Source organism: Oncorhynchus keta, chromosome 27 (assembly GCF_023373465.1).
Source record: "Oncorhynchus keta strain PuntledgeMale-10-30-2019 chromosome 27, Oket_V2, whole genome shotgun sequence".
Lineage (NCBI taxonomy): Eukaryota > Metazoa > Chordata > Actinopteri > Salmoniformes > Salmonidae > Oncorhynchus > Oncorhynchus keta.
The window spans coordinates 47,493,695-47,515,404 of record NC_068447.1 but is presented as its reverse complement, the minus strand read 5'-3'; the positions used below and the strand labels follow the sequence as shown (position 1 = coordinate 47,515,404).

Here is a 21,710-nt window from a genome sequence, read left to right as displayed (position 1 = left end):
GAAAAGCACAAACGCAGACCCGGGCAAGGCAGGTTGTGGATGCCTGCCTGCAGTGTTACACTGGGAAAAGCGACCAGGCGCCTGGAAAGAAAGGTTATGTCATTTAGGAGTTGTGATCCTGTTGTGTGCCATCGCCATGGATACAGGAAGGAAGACGGGGGAAATAAAAATAGCAGAACCAACTGACCATCCAGGCTCACAAAAGCAGGCTCATCCAAAAGAACAGAGAGGAGCCGAAGTGAGAGGGAGAGAGGGGGGCTCAAAAGAGAGGAGAAGGACTTGATGTATTATGAATAATTGAAAAGAGGAAAGATGTTCGCCGCTCACTCTCTCTCAACTGTCTCTCAGGCTTGGCCTCGAGTGGCTCAGCAGCTGTAAAAAATATATATACAGTATCAGTCAAAAGTTTGGACACATTTACTCATTCCAGGGTTTTTCTTTATTTTACTATTTTCTACATTGTAGAATAATAGTGAATACATCAAAAATATTAAATAACATATATGGAATCATGTAGTAACCAAAAAAGTGTTAAACTGATCAAAATATATTTTATATTTGAGATTTTTCAAAGTAACCACCCTTTGCCTTGATGACAGTTTTGCACACTTTTGGCATTCTCTCAACCAGCTTCATGAGGTAGTTACCTGGAATACATTTCAATTAACAGGTATGCCTTGTTAAAAGTTAATTTGTCGAATTTCTTTCCTTCTTAATGCATTTGAGCCAATCAGTTTTTTTGATTGTGATAAGGTAGGGGGTATACAGAAGGTAGCCCTATTTGGTAAAATATCAAGTGTATATTATGGCAAGAACAGCTCAAATAAGCAAAGAGAAACGACAGTCCATCGTTACTTTAAGACATGATGGTCAGTCAATCCGGGAAAATGTCAAGAACTTTTAAAGTTTCTTCAAGTGCAGTCGCAAAAACCATCAAGCGCTATGATGAAACTCGCTCTCATGAGGACCGCCACAGGAAATTGAAGACCCAGAGTTACCTCTGCTGCAGAGGACAAGTTCATTAGTTACCAACCTCAGAAATTGCAGCCCAAAGAAATGCTTCTCTGTAACATACACATCTCAACATCAACTGTTATGCACACTCAGAGACTGCGTGAATCAGGCCTTCATGGTCGAATTGCTGCAAAGAAACCACTATTAAAGGACACCAATGTGAAGAATAGACTTGCTTAGGCCAAGAAACACAAGCAATGTACATTAGACCAGTGGAAATCTGTCCTTTGGTCTGATGAGTCCAAATTTGAGATTTTTGGTTCCAACGATGTGTCTTTGTGAGATGCAAAGTAGGTGAACGGATGATCTCTGCATATGTGGTTCCCATAGTGAAACATGGAGGTGTGATAGTGTGGGGCTGCTTTGCTGGTGACACTGTCAATGATTTATTTAGAATTCAACACGCACTTAACCACCATGGCTACCACAGCATTCTGCAGCGATACGCCATCCCATCTGGTTTGCGCTAGTGGGACGATAATTTGTTTTTCAACAGGATAATGACCCTCCAAGCTGTGTAAGAGCTATTTAACCAAGAAGGAGAGTGATGGAGTGCTGCATCAGATGACCTGGCCTCCACAATCACCTGACCTCAAAACCAACTGAGATGGTTTGGGATTAGTTGGACCGCAGAGTGAAGGAAAAGCTGCCAACAAGTGCTCAGCATATGTGGGAACTCATTCAAGACTGTTGGAAAAGCATTCCAGGTGAAGCTGATTGAGAGAATGCCATGAGTGTGCAAAGCGTTCATTAAGGCAAAGGGTGGCTACTTTGAAGAATCTAAAATCTAATTATATTTACATTTGTTTAACACTTTTTTGGGTTATTACATGATTATTTCAAAGTTTTGATGTCTTCACTATTATTCTACAATGTAGAAAATAGTAACAAAAAATAAAGAAAACCCCTTGAATGAGTAGGTGTGTCTAAACTTTTGACTGGTACTGTGTGTGTGTGTGTGTGTGTGTGTGTGTGTGTGTGTGTGTGTGTGTGTGTGTGTGTGTGTGTGTGTGTGTGTGTGTGTGTGTGTGTGTGTGTGTGTATATATATACAGTGCCTTGCGAAAGTATTCGGCCCCCTTGAACTTTGCGACCTTTTGCCACATTTCAGGCTTCATACATAAATATATAAAAATGTATTTTTTTGTGAAGAATCAACAACAAGTGGGACACAATCATGAAGTGGAACGACATTTATTGGATATTTCAAACTTTTTTAACAAATCAAAAACTGAAAAATTGGGCGTGCAAAATTATTCAGCCCCATTACTTTCAGTGCAGCAAACTCTCTCCAGAAGTTCAGTGAGGATCTCTGAATGATCCAATGTTGACCTAAATGACTAATGATGATAAATACAATCCACTTGTGTGTAATCAAGTCTCCGTATAAATGCACCTGCACTGTGATAGTCTCAGAGGTCCGTTAAAAGCGCAGAGAGCATCATGAAGAACAAGGAACACACCAGGCAGGTCCGAGATACTGTTGTGAAGTTTAAAGCCGGATTTGGATACAAAAAGATTTTCCAAGCTTTGAACATCCCAAGGAGCACTGTGCAATGGATAATATTGAAATGGAAGGAGTATCAGACCACTGCAAATCTACCAAGACCTGGCCGTCCCTCTAAACTTTCAGCTCATACAAGGAGAAGACTGATCAGAGATGCAGCCAAGAGGCCCATGATCACTCTGGATGAACTGCAGAGATCTACAGCTGAGGTGGGAGACTCTGTCCATAGGACAACAATCAATATATTGCACAAATCTGGCCTTTATGGAAGAGTGGCAAGAAGAAAGCCATTTCTTAAAGATATCCATAAAAAGTGTTGTTTAAAGTTTGCCACAAGCCACCGGGGAGACACGCCAAACATGTGGAAGAAGGTGCTCTGGTCAGATGAAACCAAAATTGAACTTTTTGGCAACAATGAAAAACGTTATGTTTGGCGTAAAAGCAACACCGCTCATCACCCTGAACACACTATCCCCACTGTCAAACATGGTGGTGGCAGCATCATGGTTCGGGCCTGCTTTTCTTCAGGAGGGACAGGGAAGATGGTTAAAATGGATGGGAAGATGGATGGAGCCAAATACAGGACCATTCTGGAAGAAAACCTGATGGAGTCTGCAAAAGACCTGAGATTTGTCTTCCAACAAGACAATGATCCAAAACATAAAGCAAAATCTACAATGGAATGGTTCAAAAATAAACATATCCAGGTGTTAGAATGGCCAAGTCAAAGTCCAGACCTGAATCCAATCGAGAATCTGTGGAAAGAACTGAAAACTGCTGTTCACAAATGCTCTCCATCCAACCTCACTGAGCTCGAGCTGTTTTGCAAGGAGGAATGGGAAAAAATTTCAGTCTCTCGATGTGCAAAACTGATAGAGACATACCCCAAGCGACTTACAGCTGTAATCACAGCTACAAAGTATTAACTTAAGGGGGCTGAATAATTTTGCACGCCCAATTTTTCAGTTTTTGATTTGTTAAAAAAGTTTGAAATATCCAATAAATGTCGTTCCACTTCATGATTGTGTCCCACTTGTTGTTGATTCTTCACAAAAAAATACAGTTTTATATCCTTATGTTTGAAGCCTGAAATGTGGCAAAAGGTCGCAAAGTTCAAGGGGGCCGAATACTTTCGCAAGGCACTGTATATATATATATATATATAGTAACCTACACCGGATAGGTACAGTGAAATGTGTCATTTTTTTACAAGGTTAGCCATAGTAGTATTGCATCACTGGAGCAAATTAGGGTTAAGAGTCTTACTAAAGGGCACATCGACACATTTTTCTCCTGGTCGGCTCAGGTATTCAAACCAGCAACTTTTCGGTCAGAATATTGCTCACATGAAAATTGTAGCCTACTCATGGTTATGTTTGCTATATGCCATGTAAATATATTGATGATATTAATATCCAGAGTACTAATTTATGGCCTAATTCATATTCTAATGACCTATGTGACTGAGCATATCTCCAATTGCCATGCGGTTGCAGTTACATTGCCTCATGGCTAGGAGGAGCCACAGGAACGGCAAACAATTGCCTCACCTTTCATTTTTTAGCTCACGTCATCACAGTAAATCTTTATTGGAGATGACAGCAAACGACAACAGAGCCGACCAAATGAACAACATTACAATGCAGGTGTAGAAGGGCATACAGTTAATTTCATGAATCTTTTGAAGGCCGATTAGTATTAAAACCGTGTAGTAGTAAAAAAAAGCTAATATACTCTCCACAAGTGTATTAGGCGTAGGCTATATTATTTATTCAATCACATTCATTGAAAAAAATATACAAATTGCTCCAGTTAATTACACCCAAGTAACAATGTACATTTTAAATGCAGTTCAGTTTGTATTTTTCACCCCTTTCCCAACTCTTCAGCACAATAGGAATGATTCGATGTAGGCTAGTCCACTTGATCGCAGCCTAACCCCCGCTGCACTGTTCAATTGTTCATACGTTTAAAGTGTGCGTATTCACGCCCTCGTTGTTGCACATTACAATTAAAACTAAAAAACCCTGGGGGAAAGTGACTCAAACATAATTGCATAGACTGTGCTGCTACTATAGGGGAGCTCGAACAGTATAGCCGTGCTTGCGCAATTAACTGGCACATCTATAGAGTAAAACAAGTCTATGCGTAAAACAAGTCTATGCGTAAAAACAGCCTATGCGTAAAATTAATAAAATTGGAATGTTGCGTCCAAATAACAATAATAATAGTTATTCATATGTTGCTATATCTGAAAATATGTGGCCCTAATATGTATTATTCCCCAGTTTTCGCAATTCACAGTATAAGCCAGCCTGGAAAGATAAACCTAAATAAACAAACCGCAGTCAGTCGTGTAATTTGCATTTCCCCTTAAAGTCTAAATTTGACTGTCTGTAGCAAACTCCACCCATTCTCTTTCGGTTACAACCGTTCCTAGCTGTGAATCAAGGGATTCAATGAGCCCTGTGCATTTTTTCACCTTTGCATATTCCGCACAAGGCTTCTAGGAGAAGTAGGGGAGTGCCGATTTGTTCCTGGAAGAGCCAGCCTGCGGAGTCAGTCACATTCTTGGCTGGGATTCAATGATTGAGCCAGACACTCACAAACACTGAGAGAGGGATGCGAGAGAGAGGGAGGGAGAGAGAGAGAGAGAGAGAGAGAGAGAGAGAGAGAGAGAGAGAGAGAGAGAGAGAGAGCAAGTGAGTGAGTGAGTGAGTGGGCGAGCGAGCGAGCGAGTGAGCGCAACCCAGCTCACAGACAAGCCATCTCCACACAGGCGCAGCGAACTGCGTGGGTAAACGGAGTGTTTGCATCGGGCTCTACTGCAGTATTTCAAACTGATTTTTGTATGTGTTTTACACCTGTTACATAGAGAGAAGGCTTTGCTTTATCGGTCGATACTTTTTCTGGAACTTCAAAAGCGTACCATTCCTTTTTGGAGGAGTTTCAGAGGGACGCGTTTTAGATATGGACAGTCGGGAGTCTACTGCATGGGAAGACTCGCCGGTGTCACCATTTGCCTAGTAGGTTCCTAGTCAACGGAATTGGAAACTCACTACCTGGGACTTTTTTGTGGATGTTTGATGAAGCGCTTTCCGCACTTGGCTAATTCTGGGATACCTTGGATTTACAAGGAACCGGGACCTATCGTGTCTTTCGATTGTTTTAGTTTTCCCCAGTTGAAAGGAACTCTCGCTTTCAAAGTCGTAGTGAAAACATGGAGACTGTAACTCGACAAAGCTTCCAACCTCACCCAGGACTGCAACAAACTCTCAAGCAGTTTCATCTGAGTTCTATGAGCTCCCTCGGCGGACCGGCGGCTTTTTCTGCTCGATGGCCACATGACCTCCTGTTCAAGAAGGATGGAAAAGAGCCCGAGCCCGTGCTGCATCTGCCCATGCAGCCACCGACAGTGATGCCGGGGCCTCTCTTCATCCCGTCCGACCGCTCCACTGAGAGGTGCGAGACGGTCTTGGAGACGGAGACTGTCTCCTGTTTCGTGGTCGGCGGCGAGAAACGTCTGTGCTTGCCGCAGATCCTTAACACCGTCCTTCGGGATTTCTCCCTCCAGCAGATCAACTCGGTGTGCGACGACCTCCACATCTACTGCTCCAGGTGCACCGCGGAACAGCTGGAAATCCTCAAAGTCATGGGGATTCTTCCATTCTCCGCGCCTTCCTGCGGACTCATAACCAAAACTGACGCGGAGCGCCTGTGCAATGCCCTGATTTACGGGGGCACCTACCCTCCGCACTGCAAGAAAGAGTTTTCTGGCTCCCTGGAGCTGGAGATCACGGAGAGAAGCTTCAAAATATACCACGAGTGTTTCGGAAAGTGCAAGGGTCTCTTCGTCCCGGAGCTGTACACCAGCCCCAACGCAGCCTGCATCCAGTGCATGGACTGCAGACTCATGTACCCGACCCATAAGTTCGTGGTGCACAGTCACAAATCGTTGGAAAACAGGACTTGCCACTGGGGCTTTGACTCCGCCAACTGGAGGGCATACGTCCTCTTGGGCCAGGATTACACGGGGAAAGAGGAGAAGGCGCGCCTGGAGCAGCATTTGGACGAGATTAAAGAGAAATTTGACTTCGCCAACAAATATAAGAGGAAAGCATCAAGGGTGAGTTTAAGTCTATGTTACAATGTAGTTGCACTGTGTTGCAAGTGTTGTTGCATTATACGAATGTTGTTACACTTTCGAACGTTTGTTTCCATTTCTCTTTCTGGTGTGTTGTTGTCTTGTCTTCTTGTAAATATAATGCTATCTAGAACGTCAACGACTCCTATCTAGAATACAGTATACTATTGGTGCAATCTGCAATGATTAGTCCCTGCCATGGGTTTGTTTAGATTTGAGACGAGTCCTTCCAGGATTTGGTTACACTTAACATATTGTTACTAATTGTCCACCAATACCAGCTAAACGCCTCTGGTGGCAATAAAATCATTATTTGCCTGTGAAAGACCTCTGCGGGTGTCAATGGCTCAATTTTATTGACCTTACTTTAAAAACGATCCCATTTACCAACAAATTACCCTATAATAGTGTTACAACAACTATCGAGAACTCATGTGATGTAAGGACGGGACAAGGAAATAAAGTCGTCTTTTCTTAAGTCCGGAGAACACCTCCTACAGCAACCCCTCAGTTCGCACTTTTCAGTGTATTGTGGCAGACTGGCTGTGTTTGAGAAAGAGGCACTTGGTCGGGCCAAGTTATCTCAGGTACTTGAAGATGGATGTTTCGTTAGCGAGGTGCTCTTCCGTGCGTAATGGGGGGGGCTGGCTTTTTATTAGGACGCGCGAGATAGGTTCATTGTTGTGTCTGTCTAGAGAGCCCATTACAGTAGAAGACTCCGACTTTGTCAGCTGAATAACTAGGCTACTATCGCTTCAATCTGTCTGTGTTTGTGCCAATGGGTTACTAGGAAATCAAATCATATGCCACAACAAAATATGTTAAATATTACTAAGCACTTTTTTATTATACTTTCCCCCCCTCCAAATGCAGTGATTCTAAAAATATTATATTATTTCAGAGCACGTATATTCTAATGACGAGATGGAGGGGAGACCAGCACTGTTTCTGCAAGACATTAGTGATGGGCATTCTGAGTCTTTTCGGGGAACTGGCCCATTTAGATCCATTCACCTAAAAGAGCTGGCTCATTTGGCTCCCAACCGGTTCTTCATTCAAAATGCTTAAAAATCTACCTATAACCATGAAACAAGAGGTAGACTACCATTATGTCAGATCGTGAAATGCGCGTTCAAATACATTTTTACTTGGCCAAATTATTAGATGGCGCGAAAAAAATCAGCGGGGACCAGATTTACGCGCTCCCCACTATTTATTGTTTCTACCGTGAGGGTTCATCCTCTTAATATAATTATTTTGTAACTTTCTGCAGAAAAACGTTGTTTTGAGCAAAGAAATCAGTAGTAGCAGTATGCAAATCAGGGAGCGAAATGAACGTCTCTTTCACAGATGCGATTCGGCTCCCGATGTTCACCAACAATATCTGTTCAAAAAGAGCGGCTCGTTCACATCAAGCCATGATTTATCACGTGGATTCTCGCATCTCTTTCATTGCCGGCTATCTGATGAGCCCTAAATGAAGCAGAGTGGAGCCTATCACACGGGTGAGAGGGGCCCAGAGTCTCGCATGCCACCCAGGCTCACCCGTTTCGGGGTAATTGAGCGCTGTATGGGGGCCTCAGTTTGCCTAACCCTGACTTTTACATTGGAGGATATATAGGCTTTAGCCTAGAACTGCTACTACAACAGGCAGACCCTTGATTCTAAGGGCTCACACCAATAGCGTTTGCTGGCGGAGAGTACTTGGCACCGCTAAATGTAATTTGCTAACCGAGTGCGCACCGATTTTACACGTAGAATCACTTGAAAAATGTCATCAGTCAGACGTCTACAGCGGGTTGTCTCTAAAACACAGCTCGCTGAACGATTGGCAGACGAACGCTAGATCCACATTCAGTTCGATGTGAGCGGGCCTTAAGTCATATGGGGGGATTAAGCCTGCGCTTTGGGGTGGGGAGGCAGGCAGGGGGGGGTCATCCCTCCCCTCCCCTCTTCCCCCAGCTAAGACTGATAAAAGAGCCCCCTCCACAAATGAAAGGCAAGCATGGTCATTTGCATGAACTGTTAACATGAATAGAGTTGATGAAGCAGGGATAGGAGTATTGTGGTGGAAACATAATATGATCCCAACAAAGGGGTACATTCACCTCCCCCATCACACACACTCTTTTCCCTTCCCCCTTGTTACCTACTCCTTTGCCCCTCATCATGAAAGGAGGGTGAAAGGAGAGTGGGTGATTATGGTAAGGCATTTTCAGTGGGCCATACAAACAAAGTGGAAGTGTTTACCAACAGAGGTCTAACAATTCACCACCAGAGTCTTTACCCTTCCATTTGCCAGTATTTTAGGAGGGCCAGAGCCTTGCCATGCCACAGTCAATACTTTCTCTTGGCACTCATCTGTGTTTAGGTTTGAGTGGGGGAACCTAAATGACCCCTCTTTAAAACTCTCTTCTATTTTTAGAGGGTCTCAAAAGGCTTTTGTGTTAGAAATTGTTAATATGACCGTCCTTTGAATTCACTCTTTTTTTATCAAGTGGCTTTGCAAAAGCAATGCTAATGAGAGAAAGTTAGCAGAATCTTGAATTATGGTAATATTGCTAAACTTCTCTCGCTACTGTACAAGTTTCCATTTGTCAGCACATTTCACTGGGGGTGTTACTTTGAAATGCGTTTCCGAGAAGTAAGTAAGTGATAGACCGGATTGAATTTATTGTGCTTTCAATACCTTTTTTTCTTGAGTTGTTGGCAAGAGGAAAGGGTGGTTTTTGTGAAAGTTTGTGAATGTAGCTGGCAGCCATCTCACAGTCAGACACAGGAAGTGAGCTCGAAGGACTTCCTGGTCTCGGAGACGCTTTGCTCCTCTGAGGAGCAGACTGCTGCTTGGTAGCGGCCGTCTGAGCTAGAGTTCGACCGATTAATCGGAATGGCCGATTAATTAGGGCAGATTTCAAGTTTTCGTAACAATCGTAAATCTGTATTTTTGGGCGGCGATTTGCTGATTTTTTTCTATTTTTATTTTTTATTATTATTAATAAAGGCAAGTGAGTTTAGAACACATTCTTATCTTCAATGACGGCCTAGGAACGGTGGGGTAACTGCCTTGTTCAGGGGCAGAACGACAGATTTTCACCATGTCAGCTCGGGGGATCCAATCTTTCAACCTTACAGTTAACTAGTCCAACGCAATAACGACCTGCCTCTCTGTCGTTGCACTCCACAAGGAGACTGCCTGTTACGTGAATGCAGTAAGCCAAGGTAAGTTGCTAGCTAGCATTAAACTTATCTTATAAAAAACAATCAATCATAATCACTAGTTAACTACACATGGTTGATGATATTACTAGATATTATCTAGTGTGTCCTGTGTTGCATACAATCTGACTAAGTATCTGACTGAGCGGTGGTAGGCCGAAGCAGGCGTGTAAACATAAATTCAAACAGCACTTTCGCGCAGCTCTTTGTTGTGCGTCAAGCATTGCACTGTTTATGACCTCAAGCCTATCAACTCCCGAGATGAGGCTGGTGTAACCGAAGTGAAATGGCTAGCTAGTTAGCGCGCGCTAATAGCGTTTCAAACATCACTCGCTCTGAGCCTTCTAGTAGTTGTTCCCCTTGATCTGCATGGGTAACGCTGCTTCTATGGTGTCTGTTGTCGTTGTGTTGCAGGTTCGAGCCCAGGGAGGAGCGAGGAGAGGGACGGAAGCTATACTGTTACACTGACAATACTAAAGTGCCTATAAGAACATCCAATAGTCAAAGGTTAATGAAATACAAATAGTATAGAGGGAAATAGTCCTATAATTCCTATAATAACTACAACCTAAAACTTCTTACCTGGGAATATTGAAGACTCATGTTAAAAGGAACCACCTGTTTTCATATGTTCTCATGTTCTGAGCAAGGAACTGAACCGATGGCTTTCTTACATAGCACATATTGCACTTTTACTTTCTTCTCCAACACTTTGTTTTTGCATTATTTAAACCAAATTGAACATGTTTCATTATTTACCTGAGGCTAAATTGAAATGTATTGATGTATTATATTAAGTTAAAATAAGTGTTCATACAGTATTGTTGTAATTGTCATTATTACAAATAAATAAATAAAACAATCGGCCTATTAATCGGAATCGGCTTTTTTTCGTCCCCCAATAATCGGAATTGGTATCGGCGTTGAAAAATCATAATCGGTTGACCTCTAGTCTGGGCATTACCCAACACACACACATCCCACCCAAAGACAGGAAAATGACACCACACCGACTTTGCAGTACACCTTTCTTATTGCAGCCCTACTTCCCTTATAAAAGGCTGTGTTGGAATTTGCAATAAAAGTGCATTCTCCGTTTTCATTTTCGATGTGAGCACGCCGGTGTTGACTGTGGGAGTGCAAACAGCTGTGAATGAGCAAGTGAGTTAGCTCAGTGAACTGTTGAATGGGTTCAAAGTTTACAAGTCGGGTGTGGAGCAGTAGACTTGGTCTCTAAGTTCACCATGCCAATGTTGGCTTGCCTTTATTACGGTTTCTGGCTCGAACACATGTGGGTGGCAAACATCATCAGTGGCTTTCCGCATCAGGATGTTTAGATAAGGATGGCGGCCGCAGATTTAGGACCTCCCTAGGTTTTAGTTCACATCAAGACGATGTGATTTATATGCACCCCATCTGTTGGGAGGAGATATGAACGAGAGAGAAAAAGAATGGGAGTGAGCTTAGTTTATGCACAGGCAGTTTACGTTTCCACCAACGGCCAAGTTTTGCTGAGACATTTAGCAGCAGCACGGTCTTTTGGTTGCATAAGGCGAAAAACAGAATACAAAAGCATTCAGACTCTGAGCGTAAAAATCTCAATGGCTCAATGGTTCTCCCAGCCTGGCCCTGGACTGTAGCAAGCTGGTTTGTTGCTCTCTAGTGCGGCAGGGCTATCAGGCGTTGTTTTGTTGTGTGTTTTGGCAGACGTCGCCTTGTGGAAGCCAGCAGACAAGACTAGTAGTTAGCCAGGGGAAAACTAGTAGTTAGTCTGGGAAACAGGAGAGTTGCGACAGACGTTACATTCCAGACCCGCCACTCCTTGCAAGAGAGAGAGGAGACAAGCCCATTACGCAAGCATCAACTGCAAACCCTTTTAAAACATTTTTTTATTTTACTAGGCAAGTCAGGTCAAGAACAAATTCTTATTTTCAATGAAGGCCTAGGAACAGTGTGTTATCTACCTTGTTCAGGGGCAGAACGACAGATTTATTTTGGGACCTTTTCAGCTTAGGGATTCAATCTTGCAACCTTTCAGTAACTAGTCCAACGCTCTAACCACTAGGCTACCTGCAGCCCCAGCAAACCCTCTTGAGTAGGCATGAATGAAACATGTCCCCACACCTGCACTGTTATATCCAACCCTCCACCGTCCATTTTCCGTGGGACAGGAAAATCAAGTTGTTTTCCCTCCCAGGTTTCATTCTCGCGCCCGGGTGGCTAGGAAGGCTTTTGTAGGCAAAGAGCAGCTGTTAGAGAGAGGCTGTGAAGGCAGGTGCATTCGGACAGGACTTGCATCATGATGCTTTTGGTCTGCAGTTGCAATTAAGGTTGAAAATGGAAGAAGCCTAAAACTGAGTTTGGACTACAAGCTCTTTTGTGGACTCTCAAAAGGGTGGCAAAAGTGCAAAGAGATCCCATTTTGTAGAGTGCAAGCCAGGTAGCAGGCAGGCCCCTCTCTCTCTTTCTGCAGAGTCAGCCCTCTCTAGCAAGGAGATCTGGGGGCCTCGTTGTTTTCAAAAGCACTGCTCCAAAAGTGTGGCTGGGCTCCAGACCCTGTTTCACAGGGGCTGAAACTTCCCTTCCCACTGCCCAAAAATGTCCCCAGTGTACCTTGGGATATCTGGCCTCCAGCTGAAGGGACTGCTTGTTGGAGGGGGGAAAGGGAGGGAAGGAGTGAGGGAGGGAAAGGAAGGGGTAGGAAGTGAACTCCCTGAGGGAACAGAAGACCATGTCCTGTTTCATATGCAAGGCACAGGCACGGCTAAGCCTTTTGATGGAGAACCATATCCACACTGTGGACAGCACAACAGCTGGTAGCCATGCATATCAATGGCCACAGAGAGAATATCCCTCTTCACTTCGTTTTGGGAGGGTTTTCAGTGGGGAAAATGCAGCAACTGCCGCTGCATTAAAATACATATACGGCCGCGATGGGCCAGTTGTTTTGGGGTAGTGGTTGAATTGATTGAAGAAGGACTTTTTTTGCATGGTGTTGTCGTGAGGGCTGTTGTGATCGCAGAAGACCCATCCAATGACTCGTGTGTGTGTGTGTGTGTGTGTGTGTGTGTGTGTGTGTGTGTGTGTGTGTGTGTGTGTGTGTGTGTGTGTGTGTGTGTGTGTGTGTGTGTGTGTGTGTGTGCATGACCGAGAAATGACAAACTCTCCAGAAGCCTTCATAGTGCCTAGCTAAATGAGTCCTCCTCCAATCTCTATCTCTGACCAGGCAGACTGTGACTACTCTGAGTTGTCTGGGTACAGTGAGCCCTGCCTTGTTGGACCAGCGTGATGGGTCAGCGGGATCAATAGGATATCGACAGCCAGGGGTCTTCCCCTGTCAAGGGCGGCTGAAGAGTCCATCTCTCCTTCACCTCCACTGCATAACCAGAAGGGACACGGTGATGTCCGTTTTCTCGTCTGACCTCATATCAGTTCTATCGACCACACGGGGCAGTTGTGCAATGAACACCTCGTCGCAGTTGGTTTGATTATTGAGTTTAGCAGAGTTGTATGTCGAGAGATACTATATATGGTTCTAATTCTATACGTTGTTATACATGACTCTGACATGTAAGCACTTTACTAATACTTGTCTAAGCTAAGAGGGCTTTCTTTCTCAATGAGACCTAAAGGGGTGGATTTCATACTGACAAACAGATGCTGATTCCACAGTGTAGATAAGGTGGCGGAGGAAACCTCTCGTTAACGATTTGGATGATTGTTGCTCTGTAGCTTGAATGGTATTCAAATGTAAGTCAATTGCATTTCTTATTTTGAATTAGCAGTTAACTTCATGTGCAAAGAGGCTCACGTTAATTATTTGCAACATGTGCCGCTCACTTGCACTGTTTAATATTGTCTCGCCGGGAGAGAAAAAAAAATCTCCCCTCCGTAACACGGCATCACAACACGCATTATTACGAGAAGCAAACAGGGAATCACAGGTGACATGCTTGACTGTGGCGTCTGGGAAATTCTTCAAAAGAGCACAATAACAGCGAGGGAGAATAAATTAAATGCGCCGATTCCTTTCATTTCCAACCTGCCGGCAGCTATTTTAATTCACAGCCTTTTAAAGTTAGTCTAACAAACGGGGCTTCTCTCTACGAAAGGCTGAATGTTCACTGGAAATACTTGATAAAACAACAGATATAATAGTTATCTATGTTCCGTTTGTTAATTTTTTCCAAGGGCATTTTTTGTCGTTGCATTTTCTGTTTAATTTCTCAATGATGAATTCATATGGCTAGTACACACAGGTTTAGTTCTGACACATGCAGCATTTTCAATGGAATTTACCGTACAGTAATGCGTATACTATCATGTTAAGCTCCCAGGGATTTGGTGTTATTCCTGTGGCTGCTCTGTACAACAATAGATTCCATGAGTCCTTTGAGTATCTCCCTTTCTCCTTAGCGATCTTTTCTAGAAGCTCACTCACTGCCTGCCATCCTCCTCCACACACACTTGCGTCTGCACAGACACACACACACGTCCCTCCCTTGGGACCCCCTCCCCTTCCACCAACGTTGCCACTACTGTCGTCCTTGGGGAATAGCACAAATCCTATGTGATGGAAAAGGGAGCAAAAAGGACAAAAAGAGAGAGAGGTTCAACCCCTCATCACAAGCCATTGTCTGCCCTGCCTCCTCCCTCTCCTCTTCCAGTGTGTCCCCTCCCCTCTCCTGCCTCCTGTCTCCCCCCTGCTGGTCTGCCCGCCTCCCGGTCAGTCAGGAGTGTCTGCATATGACAAATGGCGATCTGGGGGACGTGCTTTATGAGCGGCAAAGGTCAAGAGGGCTGGAGAGTGCATTAATATACCTGACTGCCTGAGTGACTGGGGAGTAGTGAACAGGGCCTGGTGTGCTATGACGCTCTGAAGGAAAGAGGGACGGTGAGAGAGGAGGAGGGGGATACAGGGAAAGGTCCCCGTACATGTAAATTACTACGGGTATCCTTCCACTCCCCAAAGTGAAAAAGTAGTGCCAGCAGGTTACCCGGGCTTACCTTGGCTTCACATTCAACCTCCATCCAATCAACCACGACCGCCGCCTCGTCCAATTGCCTCAGAGCTACTACAGCCGTCAGCCAATGAATTAAATTATGACGTAGGGCATTTATTGGGTTACAAGACTGGAAAAGTTTTCAATTAAGCATATATGCCCGACATGAAAAACCATACACTTTGGTAACCAACAGTACTTGGTTCTAAAATAAATCTCACACCTTGAAGATATTAGCCCACCGCCAGACAGGGAATTCCCTACAAGTATTTGTGTGTGCACGATAAACATCACAGTCTATTTCCGCGTTCGCACGGCTGACAATCATCACCCCCCTCGGAGTGGATACTTTTTGTTTTGACACACGGCCACATATCGCACTATATCAAGAGGCTAAAAATGAGACGCCACCTTTTTTCTCATGCATCTGTGTGTGGATAAAGATAGATGCAGTGTTTGGCGAGCCGTTATGGTACAGTAGTAGTATGTCCGGTATCTCTCTCTCTCTCTCTCGCTCTCTCTCTCTCTCTCTCTTTTTTTTTTTTTTTTAAGGAGTGGCCCAGTTACAAGGACTCTGTCGTTGGCACACACGGGCACTCAGACTCTTCAGCCTGCTATAAACTCAATCATTCTGGGGGGTGAGAGAGAGAGAGAGAGACAAAGAGAGAAACTACCTCCATATACTTTAATAATACAACTTGTCATGAACAACCGGGAGACTACATGCTCTCCTCCACCCATTGAAATTCAGCTGATTTATTTTTCAGTTTATTATAATTTTAATGAAATTGCATGAACATTTTTATTAGGGAGTGTCAGTAAAAATTATGAATTGATGACGCTCATTGAAGTCCTATTGGTCCAATCCTGTGTGGGTTTGTAATGGGAAAGCGGCTGTGTGTAGAAGGTAGCCGATTGCTGAGAGAAAGAAAGAGAGAGAGAGAGAGAGGGGAGATTAGGAGGGGGGCTTCATTGGCATGGCTGGCTGGGGGCGATTTGTGCTGCGTCAGCCCGGACTCTCTTTGTGTGACAGTGGTGTCGGCCTTTTGAAAGAGCGGTCTGTCACATGACCTCCCCCCAAAATGATGATCCCTCTCAGCTCTTTCAGCTAGCATAAGCCAATAGTGTGCCTCAGAACAGCTCCCACGGGGGCAGATGGCTGTCTGACGAAGGAAGCCAGACACAGAAAAACACACACACTGCAGCATACATACTCGCAATCACGTAAAAAGTATTATACAGCACTATCACAAATTCTTGTCAACAGTACAGTCATTTAAAAGGAAAGAACACTACATTCTGCTTTGGTGAAAGTGTTTTGTAGATATAATGCTTCGCAGTGAGGTGTTTTTTTTTTATATTTACACTCATCTAATCATCTAATGCTTAACTAGCCAAATACCCATGTGAGCGACAAGGGAACATTTGAATAGGAATGGCCTATTCTGCCTCTTTGGGTTTGTGATTGTGCCTGGGCAAGCGTGTGTGTGTGTCTGCTTTGTTTTCTGCCTGGATCAGCTGTAGGAGGAGGTTTGCCTCTCACTGCCTACTCATTTCCATCTCCATCTGTCTGTCTCCCACGGTGATGGAGGCTTGCCTCTCCCTGCCCCCTCTCCACACATACACACACTCACACACACACCTCCCGGTGTCAGGTGTGTAGGCAGGCACTGTTATGAGGCTGTTAGGCGGCTCACAGGAGAGAGTCATGAGGTTGGCAGGATCCTACTCCCACTGTGTAATGGGAAAAGCCAATTCCAATGCCTGGCTAATCTTGTTTCAGATTGAAACAGCACGATTAGACTGGAGGGCAGCTGCCAAGTGTACTTCTCATAGGTGGCACCTCCGTTACTCGGTCGCATCATGCCATTGTTATGACCGCTCTCAAGTCGTCCTCTAACAGCGGCGCCATAGTGGTGCCCTAAAAGTGGTGAGAAACCCAGTCATTCTGGACGGAGGCGAACCACGGTTTCGTCTAAATTACACTATAGTGCCTGGAAATACAATGACATTGCTAAAGTAGTCAAATGTGAATACTTTGTCAGCCTCATCATGTCGTCAAATTTACTTGAGACTGATGGCAATGTTGTCATTAGCTAGCAAAGTTTGTCAAAAATAGCTAGCAATGCTAACGTTAGCTAGCTAAAATCCGGTCAATTTTATACAGCATCTAAAGCCAATCTGGCGACATCAAAATGATGACAAAGGGCTTTCCTACTAGTTATTTGCCTCCCTTTGAATGTTGTTGTATTTCCATGCCACTGTCATGCACTTTTGATGAGATCTTCATTAGCGCTCATTGACGATGCATTGAGTAAATTGCTCAGTCGGGCATCAGTCCAAAACAAACGTTCCGACCAATATTGTGATAAAACGTGCAACCCATGAATAGGGGAAATCACTTTGCTTTGCACAGTGGATGTACTGTATGTAGGCTGCATATGTTCAGTAATGTATGCGGGTGATGGTGGGGATCGGGGGTGGACTGGTTGGAAAAACAAAGCTTCTGCATACCACATTCATGCTTATAGCAAACAGAGAGAGCCTGCTGTCCCCCACACTGCATCTCTCATTCAGAGGATGGGGGACTCAAATGTCACAATTCCCACAGCCCCCCCAAATTTAAATAGCGGCGTCATGATCTATCACTGCAAACATCGGATGCCAGGCCCTGTGTGGCTATTGAATTATGAATAGGCTTGGGGCTATTCTGTTGTGGATGGAGGCTGCAACCCCTCTTTTGGGGGGTGGGTTAGTTATTAAAGAGTGGTTGTGCATGCTTAGCCGCAGCCATGTCGAAGGGCAGGTCCCATGGGCTCTGGGGGGTATTGTGACCCTCTCCTCTACAGGGTTTTGTGGCTGGCCTTTGTCATCTCTTTCTATGGAGGGCATCAGCTGGGACATTGCGCTCTCCCCATCCCCCTTTATCGCCCCATTACTTGTCCCAAGCTACTGAGTCACAGACAACTGCTCATCATCGAACCCCTACCTTCCCCCTCCCCTACCTTTACTCTCCTCTGTTTGTTCTTCCCTCCCTAGAGTTTTACTTATAAATGTATGAATGCTAGCTAAGGTGCCAAGAAGGGATAGGCCTACATATAAATAGCAGACCTGGGTTTATATACATGTGTGTTTGAGTATCTGGTTTAAAAATATATAGTTTTTCTGTGTATTTTAGTATTTTCAAATATACAGCCCAAACAAATACCTTTATTTGAGTATTTGAATGGTTATTTGTATAAACCAAATAGACTGCAAATTGTATTTGACAGTATGTTCAAATACTTATTTTGAATACTATTTTCGATAGCTGTGTTAAATGTATAGTTTTCCAATACTTTCCAAGTGTATTTACAAATACATTAAAATATTAAACTACATGTCTTTTCAAGTAAAATACAGTGCCAGTCAAAGGTTTGGACAAACCTACTCATTCAAGTGTTTTTCTTTATTTTTGCTATTTTCTACATTGTAGAATAATAGTGAAGACATCAAAACTATGACATAGCACACATGGAATAATGTAGTAACTAGAGGTCGAACGATTATGATTTTTCAACGCCAATACTGATACCGGAGGACCAAAAAAAGCCGATACCGATTAATCGGACAATTTTGTTATTTATTTATTTGTAATAATGGCAATTACAACAATACTAAATGAACAATTATTTTAATTTAATATAATACATCAATAAAAATAAATGTAGCCTCAAATAAATAATGAAACATGTTCAATTTGGTTAAAATAATGCAAAAACAAAGTGTTGGAGAAGTAAAAGTGCAATATGTGCCATGTAAGAAAGCTAACGTTTGAGTTCCTTGCTCAGAACATGAGAACATATGAAAGTTGGTGGTTCCTTTTAACATGAGTTTTCAATATTCCAAGGTAAGAGGTTTTAGGTTGTAGTTAATATAGTATTTATAGGACAATTTCTCTCTATACCATTTGTATTTCATATACCTTTGATTATCGGATGTTGTTATAGGCACTATAGTATTGCCAGTGTAACAGTATAGCTTCCGCCCCTCTCCTCACCCCTACCTGGGCTCGAACCAGGAACACATCGACAACAGCACACTCGAAGCAGCGTTACCCATCGCTTCACAAAAACCGTGGCCCTTGCAGAGCAAGGGGAATAACTATTCCAAGTCTCAGAGCGAGTGACGTTTGAAACGCTATTAGCATGCACCCCGCTAACTAGCTAGCCATTTCACATCGGTTACACCTGCCAGTAGGCTGATAGGCTTGAAGTCATAAACAGCGCTGTGCTTGCGAAGAGCTGCTGGCAAAACGCACAAAAGTGCTGTTTGAATGAATGCTTACGAGTCTGCTGCTGCCTACCGTCGTTCAGTCAGACTGCTCTATCAAATCAGACTTAATTATAACATAATAACACAGAGAAATACGAGCCTTTGGTCATTAATATGGTCGAATCGGGAAACTATCATTTCGAAAACAAAATGTTTATTATTTCAGTGAAGTACAGAACCGTTCGGTATTTTATCTAACGGGTGGCATCCCTAATTCTAAACATTATTTTTACACTGCACAACTTTCAATGTTATGTCATAATTACGTAAAATTCTGGCAAATTAGTTTGCAATGAGCCAGGCTGACCAAACTGTTGCATATACCCTGACTCTGCGTGCAATGAACGCAAGAGAAGTGACACAATTTCACCTGGTTAATATTGCCTGCTAACCTGGATTTCTTTTAGCTCTATATGCAGGTTTAAAAATATATACTTCTGTGTATTGATTTTAAGACAGGCATTGGAGTTTATGGTTAGGTACAGTCGTCCAACGATTGTGCTTTTTTCGCAAATGCGCTTTTGTTAAATCATCCCCCAGCGTCGCATCCATTATATGCAACGCAGGACATGCTAGATAAACTAACATGTGTAGTTATAACTAATGATTATGATTGATTGATTGTTTTTTTGTTAAGTTGAGATAAGGTGAAAATCTGTCGTTCTGCCCCTGAACAAGGCAGTTAACCCACCGTTCCAAGGCCGTCATTGAAAATAAGAACGTGTTCTTAACTGACTTGCCTAGTTAAATAAAGGTATAGATTATATATATATATATATATTTAAAAATAGGCCAAATCGGTGCCCAAAAATACTGATTTCTGATTGTTATGAAAACTTGAAATCGTCTCTAATTAATCGGCCGACCTCTATAGTAACCAAAAAAGTGTAAAACAAATCAAAATATATTTTATATTTTATATTCTTCAAAGTAGCCACTCTTTGCCTTGAAGACAGCTTTACACACTCTTGACATTCTCTCAACCAGCTTCATGAGGAATGCTTTTCCAACAGTCTTGAAGGAGTTCGCACATATGCTGAGCACTTGCTGGCTGCTTTTCCTTCAATCTGCGGTCCAACTCATCCCAAACCATCTCAATTGACTTGAGGTTGTCGTGTAAATATTAAGTCAATCATATTTCTCAAATACCGGCGGAGCCTGTGAGTTCAAATAGACTTTTATTACAATATAATACAAGCCGAGCTGGTTCATGAAATCAACTATCTTTCCAGTCTTGGCACATACTTCTTATACATTTTTCCTCCTGACGTCACACATAGCAACTCCTCTTAATGACTCATCCCCTCTGGCATTTAGCCCCAGTTATCGTATTGCCCTGCACTCATTTTAGTTTGGTTTAACATTAGGGCATTGAACCTGTAGAGCCACACCAATAGTTCAAAAATACAGACATGTTCTCGACTAATGCATGCATGTAGGACCATAGCAACAGTCCATAGATACATTTTACAGAAATAACCAGTCATGTCCACTCCCCAGACAGGTGCATGTCTAATGGTGTCTAATGACCTAGTCTTGCGGACTATCCTGAAATGTATAATGACCACACATGTTCTGGAAAATTCTCAATAAGTTGGGTGATTGTGGAGGCCAATTAATCTGATGCAGCACTCCATCACTCGACTTCTTGGTCAAATAGCCCTTACACAGCCTGGAGGTGTGTTGGGTCATTGTCCTGTTGAAAAACAAATGATTGTCCAACTAAGCACAAACCAGATGGGATGGCGTATCGCTGCATAATGCTGTGGTAGCCATGCTGGTTAAGTGTGCCTTGAATTCTAAATAAATAACTGACAGTGTCACCAGCAAAGCACCCCCGAACCATCACACCTCCTCCTCCATGCTTCACGGTGGGAACAACACATGTGGAGATCATCCGGTCACCTACTCTGAGTCTCACAAAGACACGGCGGTTGGAACCAAAATCTACAATTTGGACTCATCATACACTTGTGTTTCTTGGCCCAAGCAAGTCTCTCCTTATTATTAGTGTCCTTTAGTAGTGGTTTCTTTGCAGCAATTCGACCATGAATGCCTGATTCATGCGGTCTCTGAACAGTTGATGTTGAGATGTGTCTGTTACTTGAACCCTGTGAAGCATTTATTTGGGCTGCAATCTGAGGTGCAGTTAACTCTAACGAAGTTATCCTTTGCAGCAGAGGTAACTTCAACATTGGGCCAGTAGGTAGCCTAGTGGTTAGGGCGTTGGGCCAGTAACCGAAAGGTTGCTAGATTGAATCCCTGAGCTGACAAGGTAAAAATCTGTTGTTCTGCCCCTGAACAAGGCAGTTAACCCACTGTTCCTAGGCCGTCATTGAAAATAAGAATTTGTTCTTAACTGACTTGCCTAGTTAAATGAAGAATAAATAAACTTCCTTTCCTGTGGTGGTCCTTATGAGAGCCAGTTTCATCATAGCGCTAGATGGTTTTTGCAACTGCACTTGAAGAAACTTTCAACTTTCAAGTTCTTTAAATTTTCCAGATTGAGTGAC

At 43.3% G+C, this 21,710-nt stretch overlaps 1 protein-coding gene across 1 annotated transcript in view; it reads left to right on the top strand.

The window, feature by feature from the left end:
• Positions 1–5,209: 5,209 nt before the first annotated feature.
• skia (v-ski avian sarcoma viral oncogene homolog a) overlaps positions 5,210–21,710 on the top strand; it is a 76,472-nt gene continuing 59,971 nt past the window's right edge. Inside the window, exon 1 of the mRNA XM_035739489.2 lies at positions 5,210–6,646. Coding sequence (XP_035595382.1) covers positions 5,741–6,646 — 906 coding nt within the window. The 5' untranslated portion in view covers positions 5,210–5,740. The remainder of the gene's footprint in view (positions 6,647–21,710) is intronic.